This window comes from Mus caroli, unplaced genomic scaffold (genome assembly GCF_978045245.1).
Source record: "Mus caroli unplaced genomic scaffold, Mus_caroli_1 scaffold_2, whole genome shotgun sequence".
Lineage (NCBI taxonomy): Eukaryota > Metazoa > Chordata > Mammalia > Rodentia > Muridae > Mus > Mus caroli.
Window position 1 is genome coordinate 20,793,751 of NW_028227257.1, and position 19,696 is coordinate 20,813,446.

At 49.4% G+C, this 19,696-nt stretch overlaps 1 protein-coding gene across 1 annotated transcript; it reads right to left on the bottom strand.

Moving 5' to 3' along the window:
* Positions 1–1,193: 1,193 nt before the first annotated feature.
* Sack1d (scaffolding CK1 anchoring protein D) lies at positions 1,194–19,696 on the bottom strand. Its single transcript, XM_021155744.2, has 4 exons — positions 19,223–19,696; positions 7,767–7,934; positions 4,526–4,650; positions 1,194–2,646 (listed from the first exon to the last, which is right to left on the bottom strand). Exons 1-4 carry the CDS (start codon positions 19,694–19,696, stop codon positions 1,656–1,658), a joined length of 1,758 nt encoding a protein of 585 aa, XP_021011403.1. The 3' UTR covers positions 1,194–1,655.

Here is a 19,696-nt window from a genome sequence, read left to right on the forward strand (position 1 = left end):
GATCTTGAATAGGCTATTTCAGCCTGTTTCTATAACTGAGAGTGGGAATGCCAGCCATCTAACCTGTAGTCACTGGGCTAGCATGAGATTTAAGGCAGCGATCTAAGCTGTAAACATAAAGCAATCTAAGTCTACAAACTGTATACTCAAGGATTAGCCCAGAGGGTTGAGAGCCATGTGCCAGTGTCCTGTCCTGTCACATGCTTGATGGCTACAGACCACAGCTCTAACCCAGCAGATAACCTTGTCATGAGAGGAACATGAAAATCTTCAGGGTACATTCCTGATCTGCAACTGTCAGCATTCTCCCCACAGACAACGCCCTACCTACTGTACACTTCTGGGCTAGCAAGCCAGGAAGAGGAAGCCATGGATTCTCTCTTCCTTTTGTTCTGTTTTTATGAATGGGGTTTGACAAAACCAGGATTCCACGGCCAGACCAATCCTGATTAGCAGGATATAAGAAGCAGTTACATTGCCTGACACTGGACCAGGAATCTGGGATAATTATCAAGGTCCTTCCTTGCCCCTACTCTGGAATATAAGATTGCTAAATCAACAATACACCCATCTGATGAAACTGGGCCCATTGGGGCCACTAGAGTGAATGGGAGCCCAGGAACACACACCCAGGACTCCTTTGGCAGACAGCCAGGTCCTCACCGAAGCAGTTCAGGCTTTTGCTTTGAAAGGAGCACACAAAGGCCTGCTGTGCTGGCAAGGTTCCTCGGGCGCACAGTAATGTCAGCTTTCACCATGCCAAGGATGGTTTGACCCCAATACCGGCTCTAAGTCATTTAACGTTGCGTTGTGTGTTTCAGACAGGGTCTCTCTGAGTAGTAGGTCAGGAGTCAATCAGGCTGGCCTCAACTCGGACCTTCTTGTCTTGGCCTAAGTGCGGGGACTGGAGGTGTGTGCCACCACTCTGCTCTCATCTAACTTTTTGTTTCTCCGAAACAGGGTTTCTCTGTGTAGCTCTGACCATCCTGGAACTCACTCTGTAGACCAGGCTAGCCTCAAACTCAAAGATCCTCCTGCCTCTGCCTCCAGGGTGCTGGGATGAAAGGCGTGCGCCACCACCCAGCTTCGTAAGTACATTGCCCCTTTACAATTTGGATCATCCATTCCCCCCAAACTGCTTTTAAAACAAACAAAAAAAGAATCACACAAATGCCTATCTAGTATATTTATTTATGACGTACCCTTAGAGATAAAGGCAGGGTTCCAGAAAGAAGAACAAAATCCAGGCAAACAAAAAGCTGTCTGCACTTATTTAATACTACAAACACAGATATTCAAGAGAAAGTCAGTTAAGAAACAATGGTGTTTAACTTTTAAATATGATTCTGATTTCAAAAACAGTGGTGACTCAAAGCATTAAGACAGAAAACACACACACACATAAAACAGTATTTATCTCTCAAACCAACCTTAAAACACTTATGTAGTGATAGAATATTAAAGTTGTGCAAATGGGAAAAATACCTATAGTGTTTAAACCAACAGATGGCTTCTAAAGAACAAAAATTAAAAATATCAAACAATGCTGCAGAATCAAAGCAAAGGTGGCCCAGTGTCAGGTGGGAGAGGGTGGCTGGGGCCATGCATGTGAAGCTCTGTTGGCCTCAGGACAGAGGGCTGGCTGAACCCGGCAGTCACTGATAGGGAGGATAAAGGGCTATGTCCCTCACAGAAACCAGGTTGGTAGAGGCTCTGGTAAAGCTCCCGGGGCTGTAGCTGAGGTAGTGCTCTGTGAAGAGTGTTCTCCGTGAGAGCACGGTGAGCATCTGCGTGAGCCGGGACCTGATGCCAGTGAAGTGGACCTGCCGCTCCTTACTTAAGTTTCTGAATGAGTCCCTCAGGCACAGATCCAGATGCGGGGTGCCCAGACCCAGGTACTTGGGGTATGCGGGAGTGTGGAGATCAGCAGCCGTCAGGGAAACATGGGAGCTGACCGAGCTTGCCAGTGAGCCCTGGGAAGACACAGAAGAGGATGACCTCAAACTGGAAGACCTCGACACCGACATCTTGGATGCCGGTGACCCTTCTTTGGACTGGGCACCCTGAGGAAGGAAGCTCTCGTCAGCTTCAGTCTGCGTGGCAGTGGACTTGGACCACACTGTGGCCTGGGAGCTCGCTGCCCTGGTGACAACTGTGGTTTGGGTCCCAACACACATCATGCTGGAACTAGTCTGAGTTCCCACCTCACTCAGGCTTACTGCAGCCATCTCTTCTCCGGGCTCTGTTTGGGTAGCAGCATCAGCCACCTTGCTATCCTCTAGCTGGTCCTTGTGGCTGTGGAAATAGTCTTCATCACTGATGGTGGAAGCCTCAGAGTCAGGGCGCTTGGGTTTGCCTCTGTCTTTTGACGGCTCCTCTGGGCCCAGGTTGCTCTTCCTGGGAGTACTTGAGAGCCTGGCCAGCCTCATTCGCAGCAGATTGCCCAGTGTGGGCTCCTTCGACTGTGGCTTTCGGTCAGCCAGATGGTCAAACTTGCTATTGATCTGGAAGTTGGACAGGAGTTTGGAGCTGATGGGCTCTGACTGAGCATACAGGATCCGGAACTCCAGATCAAAGTGTTCAACCACTTGGCCAGACAGAATTACCAAGTTACTGCTGTTTAATTTGCCGTCGGTCCAGGTAAAACTGAAGGATTAAAAACACACAAACCGGTAAAGATAAGGGCTCTCGGCTCAGCTCTCAGTAGCAGCCATGTAAGAGTGACAACTTTGGTGCTAACAGGAAAAACGCCAATGCATACTTCAAGAACCAAGGAGGCTAACTAAGGGTTTAACCAACTCACATGCAAACCCAACCCTCGGGCTCAGCTTTAAACCCCAGCAAGAAGGTCTCAAGTATTTAGGCCAGCAGCATCATTTTAAAGCTTAGAGAATTGGCTGGAGATGCCCCATGGGAAGCTAGTGGCACCTCGTCCAGTTTCTCCAGTGGGGACGGTTACTCCACCAGTGGTGCCGTGCTCAGCACTTTTTATAGCTGATTCATTAGCCTGGTCTCCATGCCTATCCAGCACCCCTTCCTCTTCCTCTGGAAACAGAACCTACACCTGTCTCTACCCACAAAGGCGTTCATGCACACTCCCTCTCTAGTCTCAAAAGGGGTGGGCGTATGGTCCAGGATAGCCATGTCTGATCCCTGGGATTCATCCAGTGTGTGCATGTGACCCTCCCAGGGCTAGGTGAGTCTTCAGAGATGCGCTCCTGCTTCAGGAGTCTCTCTCCATTTGGGAAACAGCCGCTAACGACTGGGTAAGTATGCAAGGGTCTTTGCCTTCAAAGGAAGAGGCCGGGAAGATGAAGAGCAGGGCAGAGTAGGAGACAGTGTTCTAATAAACCCACCCACCACCGCCCCAGGCCCAGGGAGAGCACTGGGGTGGAAAGGAGCATCCGCCTATCGCTCCCAGGACAGCAGAGCTATACAGAGAAACCCTGCCTAAGAAAGCAGTAAACAAACAGAACCATGACGAAGAACACATGTTGCCCGAGAACTGCTTTGGAGCCCAAGAGTCTTCGGACTACCCACAAGGGGGAAACAGAAACAAAGGGGCTACCTGACCCTGAGGCTGTAGTGTGTCTCAACACATCAGAATACCACTGCCAATGCTTTTGTAGAGGGCAGTTTTTATACTTACAGATTTTTAAATAGCCAAAACCCACCCAGAGTCAAGTTTCATCAATATAGACAAATACTGAGTCCCCTTGGAACTTATAAGTGCCCAATAGAAGGAAGCCTCGAGAACACGGCCTCAGTTCTGAACTGGAGCTGCTGGTTGAGAAGGAAGGAACCGAGAGCTGCTTGTCACAGTACCTCACAGGCCACAAAACCCACAGCTGGCACGGTACACTCTATAGAAACAAGTTTTTTTCTTTGCAAACTCTGTAACTCGCACGTACAATGTACTAGAGAGACAGCCAAACACACAGCATAGCACAGCATGAGTAAGAATGGTGTAACTTCCCGGGATTAGCATCACCCACTATGACCTCAACCCTGCCCTCACCTTCCTCTCTCCACTCAAAGATGTGATTGGCAAGGTGGGCCTGGAATATGCCCAGTGCTTTCTAGACTAGTTTCTAGTTTTCATTACCAAGACTGTAACAACCTATTAGCTAAGTATAAATGAGCAGCTCCAGTCTGCTAGAACATTTGCAATGTCCTGACCTTCAAGTAAGCAGGGCAGGTGGGATCTAACTCCCAGGGAACCAGGATAGGACGTCAATTACCCTCCAGGTTTCCCCCAAAGGCCTGGGCCAGGACTTGAATGCAGGACTCTGACTATGGGGGTCTCAAGCTTACTTTAACCTGTGTTTAGTCTTGTGGACCACAGGGGAAAGAGAGTGACTCTTTCCCTGTCTACATCCGACACAACAGGGCTTTTATGAACCAATTCACTCACACGGGTGTGAACTCCTGGGGGACTCTGTCACAGGGCTCTGGTTGGTAGGATCAAGCACTGATTCCTCTAAAGGGTTTGGACTGACTGCTGAGGCCTCTATTCTGAACATACCTGTAAGAGCCTGTTGCCACCCGGATTCCGTCAATCAGTGTGAACTTCTCATGAACCTTCCCAACAACCTTTGTTCCTGACCTTGCATAGTAGATATTTCCTGTAATGGTCCGAACCGTCATCAGCTGTTGGGAAGAGCGTGGGAGAAAAAAAAAAAAAAAAGTCAACGGCCAACTCAGCGACACTATCCAATGCTGAGCCTACTGTGCCCAAACATAGGCATTTGTAGTAGCTTAGGGTATAACCACCATTTAGTGACAGCACACATGACACACCAGCCAGATACTGCTCAAGTCATGTAACTGCTGCATCTAGTCCATCTTTTCATAGGAAGAGAAGAGGCCTTACCTACCTTATAGTCCAGGCTGGCCTTGGACTTGGGATCCCCTAGCCCCACCTCCCAAGTACTGGGATTACATCCGGCACTACTCACTACATTTGACTTGTATTTAGAGACCCTTAGGCTCCTGTGTGAATGCACTATATACTATAAAGGAATATTTGCTTTTTGGAGGAAACAAATGGAATCCAAGAAATGATTTTGAAATAAAACAGGAGATAAAATAATCAGAGAAAGTCTGTTAGTAATGAATAACACTTGGCAAGGGCTGAAAACCCAAGCCTGCCCTGCTCCTATGTCTTTGCACTACATAAGTAAGGAGTAATAGTCTACTTCACCCCGCACTGGAAGGAGTTGGAAGCAGTAATCAGAGGGCAGGCCTCTAACACACCTTGTGGGCATTAATCAGCCAGTTTACATCTACAGGTACTCAGTAACCAAAAAGGTACGCTATATACACATGGATGCACAATTATTCCCATGATGACACACAAACGCATACATAGTGACTTCTTTTTAAACCTTTTAAAAATAATTTTTAAAAAATTTAAATTATGAGTATCTGCGTGTTGGTATGTGCACGTGAGTGTGTCAGACACTCTGGAGCTAAAATTATATGTTTGTGGGGTGCCGAACACACATGTTAGGAACCAAACTCAGGTATCCATCTCTATAACCCTTTACAAATCTTAATATCAAGGTAACGATTTTCTTTAAAACAAACAAACAAACCTGGAGTGAGTATTTCACAGATGAGCATATGGAGTTGGCAGGATAGAGAAGGTAATGACTCCCAAACAAGTCAACACAGGGTAACCATAGAAACACTCTACCTGTAGGGTTAGGGATGGCTCTGTGTCCTTCCCTTTAACATGCATCTGAACGTTATGGAGGCCTGTAATTGTGGACACAGCACTTCTGTACACCTGCCTGTGAATACGCAGCCAAATTCTTGCAGACAGGGTAACTCAATATTCTGAACCAATCAGAGCGCAGAGCAGGGGATGCCTCTGAGAAAAGCGCAGACCCACAGCACATGCAAGCCTAGGAGGGAAGCGAGCAGCTACCTAGAAAGGAGAAAACCCACTATAAAGACAAAGTGTCTTCAGACTTCCTGCAGAGGTCCTGGACCACCATGAAGGCAAGAGCCAACAAAGTCAGCAGTCTCTGCCTCGTTGACGGAGCAGAGGGAATGGCTTTGCAGAGCTAGAACAGTTCTGCTGCTTTTTTTTCTGCTGCTGAGACTCAGACTGCTTAATTACCCAAGAGCACTTGAAATTACACCCTGACACCTTCCACGCTTCCACAAGAGCAGCTGTGGCCTAGATGCCTGGCTGGGTGGCAGTGCTCTTCACCGTACCCAAATGGCATTGTCCTCGAGTCCTCCTAGCTCACTGACTGCTGGATCACACGGCTGTTTCAGTTCAGTCTACAAGGTCCAATCCTACCTCACTGGTGAATTTGCTTTGTGGCACAAATGACAGGGTGGTAAATCATCTAAGTCAGCCCAATCCTTGGTCTGCTCATTAGAGCAAACAGCCAGCAGACACTCTGACGGAGCGGCCAGGGAGATGAGACTCAGTAAACCATGCTGCCTGTTTACAAGGTACCATACTAGTCAGAGCCTCTCCTGCAGTGGCGGCGAGAAGCCTGGCTCCTGCTGACCGTGCCATTCCTCATGCCAAGTGCCTGGCAGCATGAGGGTAAGGCAGGCTCTGGCTTCAGAAGTTGCTCCATTCCTCAGACATGAATTCTGTAACAAATGTCTCTCTTACCTCATTCCCAAAGAGAGTAAGCCAACCCTGGCCTTACACCAAGACACCTGACTTATTGTCATACCTAGAGGAAGACATAAAGTCTGGTTCTGTACTGACGGGGAAGCAGCAGTAGGTGATGGAGAGCGACTGAGGAAGACAGACGGAGTCAAAGCCGGGGCGTGCTGTAACTGTGGACTCCTGGGCTCTCCATCTCACCATTTCCTGATCCAAAGCATCAGGGCCACCAAGATAGGGCCACCATGAGATGACAGGGCTACCATGAGATGACAGGGCCACCATGAGATGATAGGGCCACCAAGAAAGTTAGCGATGCCATACTTGTCAGAGCAGTGGGCAGGGCCAGGGACAGAACAAGAGCTTCAAAATGGCCACTGTAGCAAAAAGCTGAACCCCCTGGAGCCACCAAGCGTTGGCTTGGCTATGGTCAGGTCTGTCCTCACTGCTGACAAGCCTGACAGTCACTTTACTGTTTCTTATCAATGGCCTAGTGAAGATATAAATCATACGCCACATAATTCACCTGCTTAATGTGCAAATCTGTACTATTTATAGATGTACAAAACCATTTGCACAATTATAGAACTTTTCATTACCTCAAAAACAAACAAGCAAGCAAAGAGCCTGAAGCCCTTTAGTTACAAACCCACCCATCCCTCAATCACGTGTCCACAAACCCGATGCTAACCTACCTTCTCTCTACAGATGACCCTGCTCTGGGCTTCCACATACATAGAATCATACTGCATATGATCATTTGTATATGGCTTCCTGCACTAAATCCAGTATTTTCAGGGTCACCATGTGGTAGCATGGGTCAGTACTTTAGTCCTTTTAAAGAGCGAATAATATTCTATTGTTCTGAACAGACAATGTATAGTCTATGCACTTATTAGCTGATGAAACTCCCAGCACCTATAAACAGGCGCGTGCCTTCATTCCTCTGGGTAGTTACCTAGGAATGGAACTGCAAGGTCATGGGTGGTGGTCATTTTCTGTGAGCCTTCAGTTTCCTCACTTGTTAGTGGGAGCCCAGCACCAGCAGCACCAGCCTCAGCACATTTTAGATCATGGGTACTCTGCCATGTTACCGACAGTGGGGAGACAGAAATGGTGACCCACAAACCTTTTCCTGCTCAGGATGAACTTTCAGATCCATGCACATGTCCAAAAAGTGGGGGAGCAGAGCCTGGTCCAGGAGGATGTACACAGCCACCCCCCGCTTCCTACAGCTCTCCTGCAGGTCTCGGAAGATGTCGATGTCTGAGAAAACGTCCATTACCACAGCAATCACCTATGAGATAAGGCAGAAGGAAAAGTAAGGAACTCTAAACCCCATCTTCAAAGACACTCTCTTCCTCAGCAGTATGCCCCACCATTAGCTCTTTTCCACTTCCAAAGACACCTGGGTGCCCATGTCTGACAAGTCCTGGCCTGGCACAGCTAACTCACACTCGCTTATCCCCATGGCAAGCTTCTCATTTAACTTCCATGCCACCACTAAACCCCTGTTCTCCAGGTTCAGTTTGGACTAGCAAGCTGTCTGGGTTCTTGGACCACCACACTGAAATCCCAGTCACAAGGTTTTTCCCAGTCTGGCTTCAGGTTCCTGTCTATGAAGTTGATAAATACAATCTTGGGACTGGCAAGATGGTGCAGATAGCAAAGGCGCCTGGTACCAACCAGATAGATAGCCTATGTTCCATCCTCACTGCTACCAAACAGATAGCCTGTGTTACATCCTCACCGCTACCACAGATAGCCTGTGTTCCATTCTCAGAACTCACCTGGTGGAAAGAGAAAAACCAACTCTTGCAAGCTGTCCCTCTGACCTCCTCCACATAGCCCATGTGCACCACACACAAATACACTTAAAGAAAAAGACCTTCTTAGGGGATTCTCTCAGAAGCCCCCTTTGGCTATTAATATTCATGCCCACGTTTGTTTTTTGGTTTGTTTGTTTGGTTGGTTGGGTTTTTTGGTTTTGGGGGTTTTTTTTGTTTTGTTTTGTTTTTTGACTATCCAATTCTACATTATGGGCTCTGAGTATTTTCACCCTGCTTTAGAAAGACTCCATCCATTACCAATTTAGTGCTTGAAATGATCAGATGAGGCTCACAGTGCCCCACCCCATCCTGTTTCCAATACCAGATATTCCCCACCAGTCAGGACAAGAACGTGGAAATATTACCTCAAAATTATGCCTTTCCACTCAGCTCTGTTCTCTCTTCTCCCCAGCAATGTGTGCCCCTGATACAAACTGATTTTCTATACCCAGGCCAGACCAAGCTAAAAGCCAATGTTCACCAATGCGTCCATGGGCAAATTATCACTGTTTTGAATGTCTGCTTTCTAAGCTACAAAACAGACCTGCAGTAAAATGTAAACAACTGCACAGCTGCAAGGTCCAAGAGGCCATTGGTGTCTGCCCCGCCACCCGGCCACCTGTGTGGAGCTGCTGCCAGCTCCCAGTTTCCTTCCTTCATTTACAGAAGCTAGTACCGCTGGCAGCAGAGCCTCATCGCCTGCTTCAAGGGCCCTCAGAAATTCCAGGCAGGGAGGCAGGGCGAACAAGTCCCTGCAGATCGAGTCAGGAAGCCAGCATTTGGGAGCTGTTTTGCAATTGGGAGTGGTCAGGGCTTCTCCATCTCCCAAACTCAACAGTAAAAAAATCCCTTGTATCTGAATCACATTAAGCAACCACTCTGCTGAGAATTCCAGCTGCTTCTCAGTCTCGATGCCCTCCTTCTACTGCAGCAGAGCCCTCCAAGGGAAGGCTTCGTCTCCAAGGTGGAGACCTCAAGACAGTAACCGACAGGCTTGTACCCCGTAAACATCTGTAGAATTAAAAAGAAGCCAGCTAAGGGTTGGTGGCATCTTCAGAAGCTTATAGGCCCTGATGGCTTTCACACAGCCTGTGTCTACCCCGTTCACTTGGGGCCTGTTAACAGGGTTTAAAGGCAAAAGCCGGGACAGGAGCTCAGCGTGGCACTTGCTAGCTGTGTGACCTGGTGCTTGACCTCTCTCAGCCTTGGATTCCTTCCCTTCTAGAAGGCCAGGATAGCAGCACTGCTGAGATGGTTGAGGGAGAGCAAGTCTGGAGTGGGCTTGGCTCAGTTAGGCAGCTGGTGCCTCTGAGTCCAAGGCAGGCTGGCCTGCACTGGGCAGAGATGGCTGCCCAGGGCTGACAGGACCTGGATGAGGAAAGCAGAACGAGGCATACATGTTCTATATGTGTTCTATACATATTCTGCAGGGAGCAGTAAGTCAGCTGCCTTGTGAGGGGAGGCAACGGAGGCACTGGGAGAGAGAAGGGAGGCTTCTTCAGAGAGGTAAACAAGAGAGCCGAACCACAGATAAGATAAGGAGCCAGGCCTGATTGCACAGATTTGTAATCTTGGCTCCCTGGGACAGAAGGCCATGGGAGAAGTGAAGGGCACTCTAACCGGAAACCACATGAAGACAGAAAAGGCTGGGAAGGACAGGGTGCATGCCAGTGTGGCTGGAAGGGGAGCCACGGATGCAATTGGCAAAGAGGGATGTATAAGATGGGAGAAGGCTCTGGAATCCATGTCAGCCCTTTGTGCCCACACTGCCTGAAGAGGGAGAGGATACAGAGAGATGACGCCAGAAGAGACGGTGCTGCTGCAGAGCAGAGACCTGAACCTACTTCCTCTAACTCAGCACTGAGAATCTCTGGGTCAGCCACCCATGGGGGGATGGGGACCTTTGGAGCTAACAGACTTCAAATTCTGCAGATATTTTGGAGGACTAGGGTATGAAAGAGAAGTCCCAGCCAAGAACTGAGGCCACAGGGGAGAAAATGGAGCCATGGGAGAGCCCAGCCATGGGCACAGGGCCACAGAAACACAACCAAGGTGGTGAGAGACCTTACAGACTGGCTCTCCAGGGTGCACGAGAGAACTGGAATAGAAGAAGAGAAGAGCAACCTGTGCAGACCTGCTGGCCTCCCTGATTGATGGTCAGCAGAGCCCCTGTGAGCTGCATACAGCTAGCTAGCTAATGGGCTAGTCAAGTGAGAAAGGAGGAGAAGCCAAGAGATGCAGAGTGATGGGCCATGAACACACCCTGGGGGCCACTCAAACAGGGACTAGGAACCCAGCCCAGTTGGCAGGGTTAGAGAAGGCCACCAGAGGCAGAATGGGAGCAGGGCCCAGACCACAGAGGCCTGCCAAGAGTTCTGATTGCCCAATTAATAAAACAGGTGTACGAACAACACCTGCAGTGGCTGCTGAGTAGTAATTTGCAGTTCGGTTCGTGTATCCTTGATTTTAAAGCCGAAACCTTCCACAAACTAAATGTGAAGGCCTGCCTCACTCAGGGTATCTGAGGGTGTAGGAATGTCTTACTCTCCCGATTCTCCTGCACCCAGCACAGCCTCCTTTCTGAGGGCCTGAAAGTAGGGCCCTCAGAAGACTTGCAGGAAAGCTCTCCTTCCTTCAAGGCCTGCCCTCCCTGGATGCTTACCCAGAGCCCTGCCCTCATATGTCCATGCCCTACAGAACCGGAGCAGGCCTGCAGCTTGTCACCTCTTAGGAAGAAGAGTCCTTTACAAAACTGGCTGGCCTAGCCTCCGTTCCACCAAGCCAGTCCTGCTTTCCAGGGGGACACACCCACTGGGAAAAGTGGACATTTCCACAGCAAAAGTTGAGCTCATTACTGTGTATTGCATCCCCAGAACCGCCGGGCTGATGAAAATCTGTATTTGGGTGTCAGGTTGACGTGTGGTGGGCTCTAGGCTTCAGAGAACAGCCGTCGTGGCGCAATGCCTCCCTTGGCTGAAGAGCTCATGCTGCAGACTGCAGAGCCACAGAACACCTGGACAAGGCAGCACAGACTCCTGTCACTGAGTCCACTCTCCCTTTAGGGGTACCCACCCCACAACATGCCCACAGCAACCCTAAGGCACCACCTTCTCTCGGTCTGAGCTGCATGGAGCTGGCCCCTTCTCTCCGGGTTAGAAGTCTGGTGACTGCAAAGAGTCTATTACTACAGGGTCAGACCTATCTGCCAGATACCCATAAAGGAAGCACCCAGCAGCCTGAAGCTGGCCGAGAGGGGAATCCATACTACACTACCTGTGTTTCCTCAAGCCACATCTGGAGGGGCCACCCATGTGCCCAGCCCCCCATGTTCAGCTTGAGTGACAAACCATAAGCCTATCATCAGTCCCTTGACTTCAGCAAGGCCTAAGGAGTCCACAAGCGATCACAGGTTTCTGTCTTCTGATAGAGCAGAGCCGAGAGAGAGCATGTTTACATTACGCATTAGGCAGAGCTGGAACCTCGGCCACTGCCACTTAGCCCAAAAGCTCAAAGAGATCTTCAGAGCTTCCAAAGCTGCATTAGCCAGCATGCCCAGCGTACAAACTTGGAAGAGCTAGATAAGAGGGTCAAGGGACACACTTAAGTAAGGGGCTGAAATGCCAACCCGTGTTTCTGTGCCTCCAAAGCCCAACATAAGAAGCGTGCTGAGCTAAATATTGTTACAGAAAAGTCTAATGTGGATCTCACAATTGCTAAGAACTTGCAGTAATCCTGAGAGGATCAGTAAAGTATCCCACAAAGCCCACGGGTTCAAGTCCACCACGAAGGACAACTTCTAACAACACGATGACTGTCTGTCAAGGAAGGAATCTCACAAACCCCCAGCATACTGGGCACCCTCTCTTCTGCAGTTCTGCTGACAGAGCCAGAGCCACACTGATCGAGGACCTTGTGAAGCTCAGTTGTTACGTGATCGGACTGCAGAACAAACCTGGACTCCTCCTCCTCTCTGCAGAACCGGGGAAGCCGTCACAAGGTAGGTTGTACTGGCTTCTAGAATGTGCATCTAATTCCACCCACCTCATACCCTTTGGTGATTCAGCTGATGAGAAAACCCTCAGTGGCAACTGCTATAGTCTTAGTCCTGAAGTCTGCCACTATCGCTGGACAAGACGTGTAATCAGAGGTTCGGTGTCCTTTGAAACAAGGCCTTCCTGCTGCCACACAGCCCTGAAACCGGCTGCTCGCCCTCTGACCGGGCACATGCATGGCCTGGAGGGGCCACTGCAGGCCAGTTGTTCCTGTTCTCATTCTAGCAGGAAGCACATGTCAATCACCCCTTTCCTGTGTGCCTCAATTTCCCTCCCTTCCTACCCAGAGTCATAAAGGCAGATCAGGTGTACAGAATGCTTGGAATTCTGCCAAAGCCTTGTATAATGTGTCAGCCTGGACGACTGACCACTGAGTCCTGATGCTGAGCACGTCAACCACCTAGAGACTTTCCTTGCTAAACTATCAAACGTACCATTCACCCCAGTGGGTTTTATGGTTTTGTTTTTGAGATAGGTCTTGGTATTAGCCCAGGCTAGTCTCAAATTGAAGATATTCCTGCTTCAGTCTCCAAAATGCTAACAACAGTCAGGAGCCACCACTTGTTACATGTTTTAATGGGACTAAAACTGCTCATTGAGATTTCTAAAACAAAACAAAACAGAACAACAACAACAAACCTTTGAACTACTTTGATATAGTCTTCTGGGTTTAAAAACAAGAGAATGTAATTTTCACAGCAAAAGGTAAACTTAATAGCAGTTTTCACTATTGCCCCAGCAGGAGGAACATTGGGAAAATCAAGTAGCCTTTTTTTTTTTTTTTTGGGTGGGGGGAGATTTTAAGTGTTTAACTATGCAAAGCATTTTCCTGTTCCAAAATTCAATCTGTAAAACAAGCTATGTCCCCTCCTATTTTCCTTTCCTTTTCTCTCAGGGAATAAATCACTCCAATCGTTTGGCTTTGGGTTATTCTTCCACTGATAGGATAAACAAGTACTTGTGGGAGTATGCAGTATCATACGTTCACATCCATGCAGCGTCATATGTTCACATCCATGCAGTGTCATACATTCACATCCATGCAGTATCATATGTTCACATCCATGCAGTAACATGCATTCACATCTATGCAGTATCATGCATTCACATCCATGCAGTATCATATCTTCACATCTATGCAGTATCATATGTTCACATCTATGCAGCATCAGATGTTCACATCCACGCAGTATCATATGTTCACATCTATGCAGTATCATATGTTCACATCCATCCGTAGATAAAAGGCTGGACAATGACACACTCTGCACAGTGTTGTCCATGAGAACCTTCTGAGATGACAGAGGAATTAAGGTTTACATGTAGTTTTAATTTATACAAACTTAAATAATCACGTGTACTTAAGCATCAGTACTTGTATTGGCCCACGCTATCTGGACACTCTGCAGCAGAGCTTGCCTACATTTGTCTTGAGAGCCATGGGGTCCTCCATGACGTACACGTACTAATTTCTCCCCTAATCCTCTGCTGTGACATGAGCTCTTTCTGAGCCTTTGGTAGGAGCTACAATAAGCAGTATGCCTCCAGTCCTGTGTTTGCCAGTGTTTCTGGGGGTCAGACTCAGGTGTGTTACAACTAGGTCAATGGAGAATACAGCAGAAATTCACCCCTCTAGAGGCTGGTGTCATTTACGCCAGGACCTCGTTTGCTTGGTTTTTTTTTTTTTTAAAGACAAGTTCCTACTGCATAGCTCGGGCTAACCTCCAACTCTAGATTCTGCTGTCTCAAGAGCTAGGATAATAATAAGGCAACTCAGGCACGGTGGTACGCAGGAGGTAAGCGGATTTCTGTGGGTTCAAGGCCAGCCTGGTCTACATGACAAGTTCCAGGCTAGTCAGGGCTACTTAGTGAGACCCTGTCTCAAACAACCCTCCCAAAATTAATAAGAAGAATAGGTAAATGAAATGGCAGCTAGAAGAATAGAGGGGGACTGTGGAGGTACTGTTTAGTGGTGGCATCCAATCCATCCACAGTGTTGTTCAACCATTGCTACCCCTCCGAGCTGCTTCTCCGGCAGAGCAGAAAAGCTGACTACTAAGCAGAAACTCCGTGTGGTCCCCTCTGCAGACTAGCTTTGAAGGTCATAACTACTTGGAGGAGGGAAGTGCTAAGAGTGTGTAGGGCATGGGGACAGAGATGCTCAGAGTCACTACAGCAGTGAACAGGACAGTGGCCTCAGGACAAAGAGCCATCCACTCCAAGTGCCAACAGTGGCGAGGTTGAGAAACCCGGTGGGGCTGATGTGGGCATCTGGAACAGGAACTGATCCCATAGCATAGATTCTATCGTAACACAGGGGAGGATTGGGCAAGCTCGGGAGAGCTCAGCCCATCAGAACATCCTCATACACGCCAGGGGCCTCCGAGAGACTCCACAGCTGCTCTTCCTCCTGGCTGGACTCGTCCATGATGCAAAGAGAGGCACCACTAACGCTCTGATCATCAGATGGATGCTCAAAGGTGTGCTCGCCGCACAGGTGGCCTCTTTGGAACAAAAGCATATTAGGAACAGCAGCTGGTAAGAACAAGTGGGAGGTGTCAGCTCTCCAGGCAGAGTGAGCCTGGCCTATCAACTCCCACCCAGAAGCCGGGATATCTGGGTACCATAGTATCTCGGCCGGAGGATCTCAAGTTCAACTGGACTACACATCAAAACCATTTCAAAATGAGGGACCTGGGGAGAGAAAGCAGGGAGGGGGTAGGAACAACAACCAACCTCCCAGGACAGGCACATCAGAAGCACCTGACCAGGGGCACGTCCAGGCAGGGTCACAGCTCCGCCAAGTACTAGGTGGCAGAAAGAAGCACCTAAACTGCTTAGTTTCTCATCCTACCTCTTCATTCTCCCCTCCACGCAAAAATCGTAAGGCTGAATAGAAAGGGCTTAACAGGCCTCCATGAAAAATACTGAGGACCAACTATGTGTCAGATTCCCAGGGAGGTTCCATGGAGCCAGAGCTGCCGGAGAAACCCCATCCCAGAGCCATCCATTCAGAAAGATACTCCTGACCCTTGGCAAACACCCCTGGTATCCTACGCTGTGTGCTGATGACAGAACCTGGGTATCTAGGCTCCTTCCAGGTCCACCACAGAGAATCTAGGCTGGTGCACAGATTTCCTCAGCGAGGGGAGGTAAAGCTACAGGGGGCAAGCAGCTAGATCTGACCTCACTCCAGTGCCGCCTGGTCCCCACCTCTCGGCTCACTACAAGGGACAACCCCCACCCCACCCCGGGAAATTCACATTTCCTTCAGCCACTCCCTAGATTTCTTTATTTGTTTCAGATACTAGAAATAGCTGGCCTGTCTTGCCGAAGCCAGGGAAAATGCATGGTGATTTATAAAATCCAAGCACCGGGGACCTACGTTGTCTTGAAGTCATTAACCACCTTCCCCACTTAAAGGCCTCTGCTCCTTTGATTCTTCTTAAAACAGGCCACTCTGTTCTTTTTACAATTTAAAAAAAAAAAAAGCCAAGCAAGCATTGAGTGATTGATTGATTGATTGATGTGTAGCCTGCGCACAGCTCTACTGCTCACAGCCCAGGCAGCTCTTGCTATCATCACTGCTTTTCTGTTTATAAGATGGGCAACACGGGAATTCGACATCCCAATCTTTGGGGAACTGTTTAAAACCTTCAGCCCCTGGGAAGCAGGGAGGCTGTGGGGAGGAGGATTACCTGTGGGCCCTCTGTCTGGCAAGGAGGCACAGTCCAGCCCTCGAGAAGCTGAGGAAGGATGATAGTGGGTTCAGTGAAAAAAACAACCAAGCAAGCACAGTACTGGCCCTGGAGCCAGGCACACACTGCACCCAGCTCTGCCTCACCATGCTCAACAAGCTACTTGACCTAGATGCGTCTGCTATGTCCTTTAAGTGCAGCTTCCTCTGGCCTTGGGAGGATGAGGAGGTAATCTGGGTAAAGAACTCAATTAGCGCCCCAAATATTTGCCTTCACCACACACATCAGACATCTGGAAACACCTGACATGTGAACCGTCAGAGCCTTCCCCGTCACGAGCAATGCACTTCAAAGGACATGGCCAGGGTGACACAGCCACTCCCAGACACCCATGCACGTCTTCACAGGTGGCAGGCAGCCTTTGACAGCTAGTCCTCTGATCTCTCTCAGTAGCTAGTCCTCCTCCACCCGGGGACAGGACACTTCTCCCACAGGGCTCACGCACAACACTGTAGTTAATGGGGATTCTCAGAGTCTGCCTCCATCATCTCTAGAAGCAACCTAGCTTCTCCGTGCTGCAGTTTATCCTCTGTAAAGTGGACAGAATAATCAACAATTTCAAGGTTACTGAAAATACTGTCTGGCAAAGAGAAAGCATTGTTTGTTTGTTGGTTGGTTGGTTTGTTTGTTTGTTTTGAGACACACCCCACCCCACACCCCATATAGCTTTTGTAGGCCTGGAACTTGCAATTTAGACCAAGCTAGCCTCAAACTCATAGAGATGTGCCTGTGTCTGCCTGCTGGGATTAAAGGCAGTGAGAAAACAATTTTTATTGACTCATTTTTTTTTCCCTCTTAAAGCCTCATGCCTCAAATTAACCTAATTCATAGATACCACACTCCTTGGCCAGCTTAGTCCTTATTTTCCTTCCTGTATTCCAGTGTAGTCCCATCACTGCCTACAAAGGCCAGCAAGTCTCAGCCACGGCCAGCTTGCCCAGCATTCGAAGGCAGAGCCTGGCTGTTCTCTATAGGAACTGAGGAGGCAGAGCCATCAACCTTCCATGTGTTTCCTTCTCCCCCTGGTCCCCTTTGTGTGTACTCAAACCCAAGACCTCCAGCATGTTAAGGTCTGTCCTGCCACAGAGCTACCCCTCCAGCCTTCAAGCTTCCTCACTGTCCACATACTTTCCTCCCGTTTCTTTCCACTCCAGTTCGTCGTGTCTCAAATTCAAGGAACTCTGCCTAAAACTGGCTTCCTGCCCACCCTGCCTTAATCCAGACTCTTTCCTCCTACAAGGATGTCTCTGGCCTCCTTGCCACCTCAGCCCTCCTAAATCTAAACTCCTTCACGTCAGACTTACTGCTAGGAACACCACCCCAATCATCTTTTCCACTTTTGGTCCCCATCTTCTCCATAGACAGGCTAGTTCCATCCTTCCTTCTCAGTCCAACTCAGTCATCGCCACTCCAGATTTTCTTCTAGCCCCTTCCTCATCCCCAGTCCTCCACGAACTAAGGACGAGAGCCACACCCCCTCCTCTGTGACCCCAGCCCTGGCAGTGTGACAACTGGGAGACTCTGGGTAAGTATGCACTTTGGCATATATACAAAAAATGCTCATTGGGTTTCCCACCTTTCTCCATGGGAAAGCCCAGCTTCCAGAGACAGGGATGTAGGAGAGGGGTAAAGGAAGTAGGTACAGAGGGAAGCAGGAGGCCCCATCCACTGATGTTTTTCAGATTGCAAGAAAGATAGGGAAGTCTCTGCTGTAGCTGTGATCCCTTTTAAGGCAAGTTTTCCTTCTGACCTCTAGCTCTAGTGCCTTCACCCAACTGAGCAAAAGGTTAGAGCAGCCCACACCTCTGCCTTTCCCGGAGACCAGGTCTTTCCTTCTCAAGGTGTCCCCAAGGAGTGCTCAAATTCTCCTCCCAGAGGGAAGCTTTGGACATGCACCCTTAGCCCACAATTTTGCCTCTTCCAAACGCTTTATAATTTTGTACTGAACCCACAAGCGAAACATTTCCAGCATCAAACGGACCCTCAGCCCACCCAAAGCTCACAGGATTAACATGAATCCAGCCATAGCCGTACCATTCCCTGAACAGCAAAACGCTTGGTCACCTACACTCTTATCCTCAAAGTCCTGCCAGTCAGGTACAGAACCAGCATCAGAACATTGGCTTTGGCACTAGGAAGGCAGAGGCAGGAGGATTGCCTGAAATTGAAGCCTGTAAGTTCCAGGTAAGCCTGGGTTACAGTGACCTTGTCTTGCAGAGAGGAAAACAAAAAACAAAAGACAAAAATAACGCAAACTTGCTCCTAGACTGGGTGATGTCAACCTGATCCGCACCCTAACATATAGCGGTGCCAGGCCTACTAAGTCTTGACATGGTCTGAGGCTTTGCCGGTCATGTTCCGGGCACAGTCAAAAAGTCTGGGAATGGAGCAGTGTTCACCAGCATGCAAACTTGTAGCCACACCCTCCCAAGTGGAGCCCTCTTTCTCCCTGATCTACGGCAGGCCAGACTCTATACCCCACCCCAGGCCACTCGGGCAGTCTGACACTAGCTAAGATAAAAACCCATTGTAACCAGTGGCTTATCTAAAGCACAAATATTTGCATTTTGGATCAATGCTACTTGGAACAGTCACAGGCACTGTGGGTTAAAAATATCTCCCACCAGACTCACAGAAGTGAAAGAGATAAACCGACTGCTCGAATTTATCTGTCTACAACATTAAGACGCGTGGAAAAGTGGCAATTACAGATCTCCCCATGGTCTCCGGGTATCATCTTTTGGGTAAAACTAAGCTTTTACTTAAAAGCTCCTGAAAGTGAGATCTAATGTCAGCTGACGTCCCTGGAATTCTGCAATCCACTTTGGTTTGAACTAACAGTCGCTCTGTTCCAGGGGTACCAATAACAGAAGTTGGGACTACGACACGACTCAATTTTCAGAAGGCCGATGCTCCTCCCCTAGCCGCTGCCAGGGGGCCACTCACCTCTCGGGCGGAGCGCAACTGCTGGCGCAGCGCATCCTTGCAGCCGTACGGGCCTCCGGCGCCCGCGCCGCGGGGCTGGAAATGAGCCTCGACGCGCGTGGCACCGCGGTAGGCACCCTGGTAGAAGGAGGGCCAGCCGAGCTCCAACGCCGGCGGTTCCAGGTCCGACTGCTCCGGAAAGTAGGTGCCGGACGAGCATTCGTGAGAGGAGCCGAACGAGTCCTCCGCTACCGCCGCCCCATCCTCGCCCGGCCGCTCGGCAGCGCCCAGAACCTCGCGCACCTCGTCGGCGTTGAGGAAGCGGCCCAGCCGCTCACGCCGTAAGAAGGCGGCCCAGGCGTCGGGGCCACCGGCCAGCAGCTGCTCGAGAGCCAGACGCCGCGCCTCGCTGAACAGCTCCGTGGGGTTGGGCGGTCCGCACGGAGACAGGCAGGCCGCGGGAAGGTCGTCCAACAGCTCGAAGCGAGCAGCCAT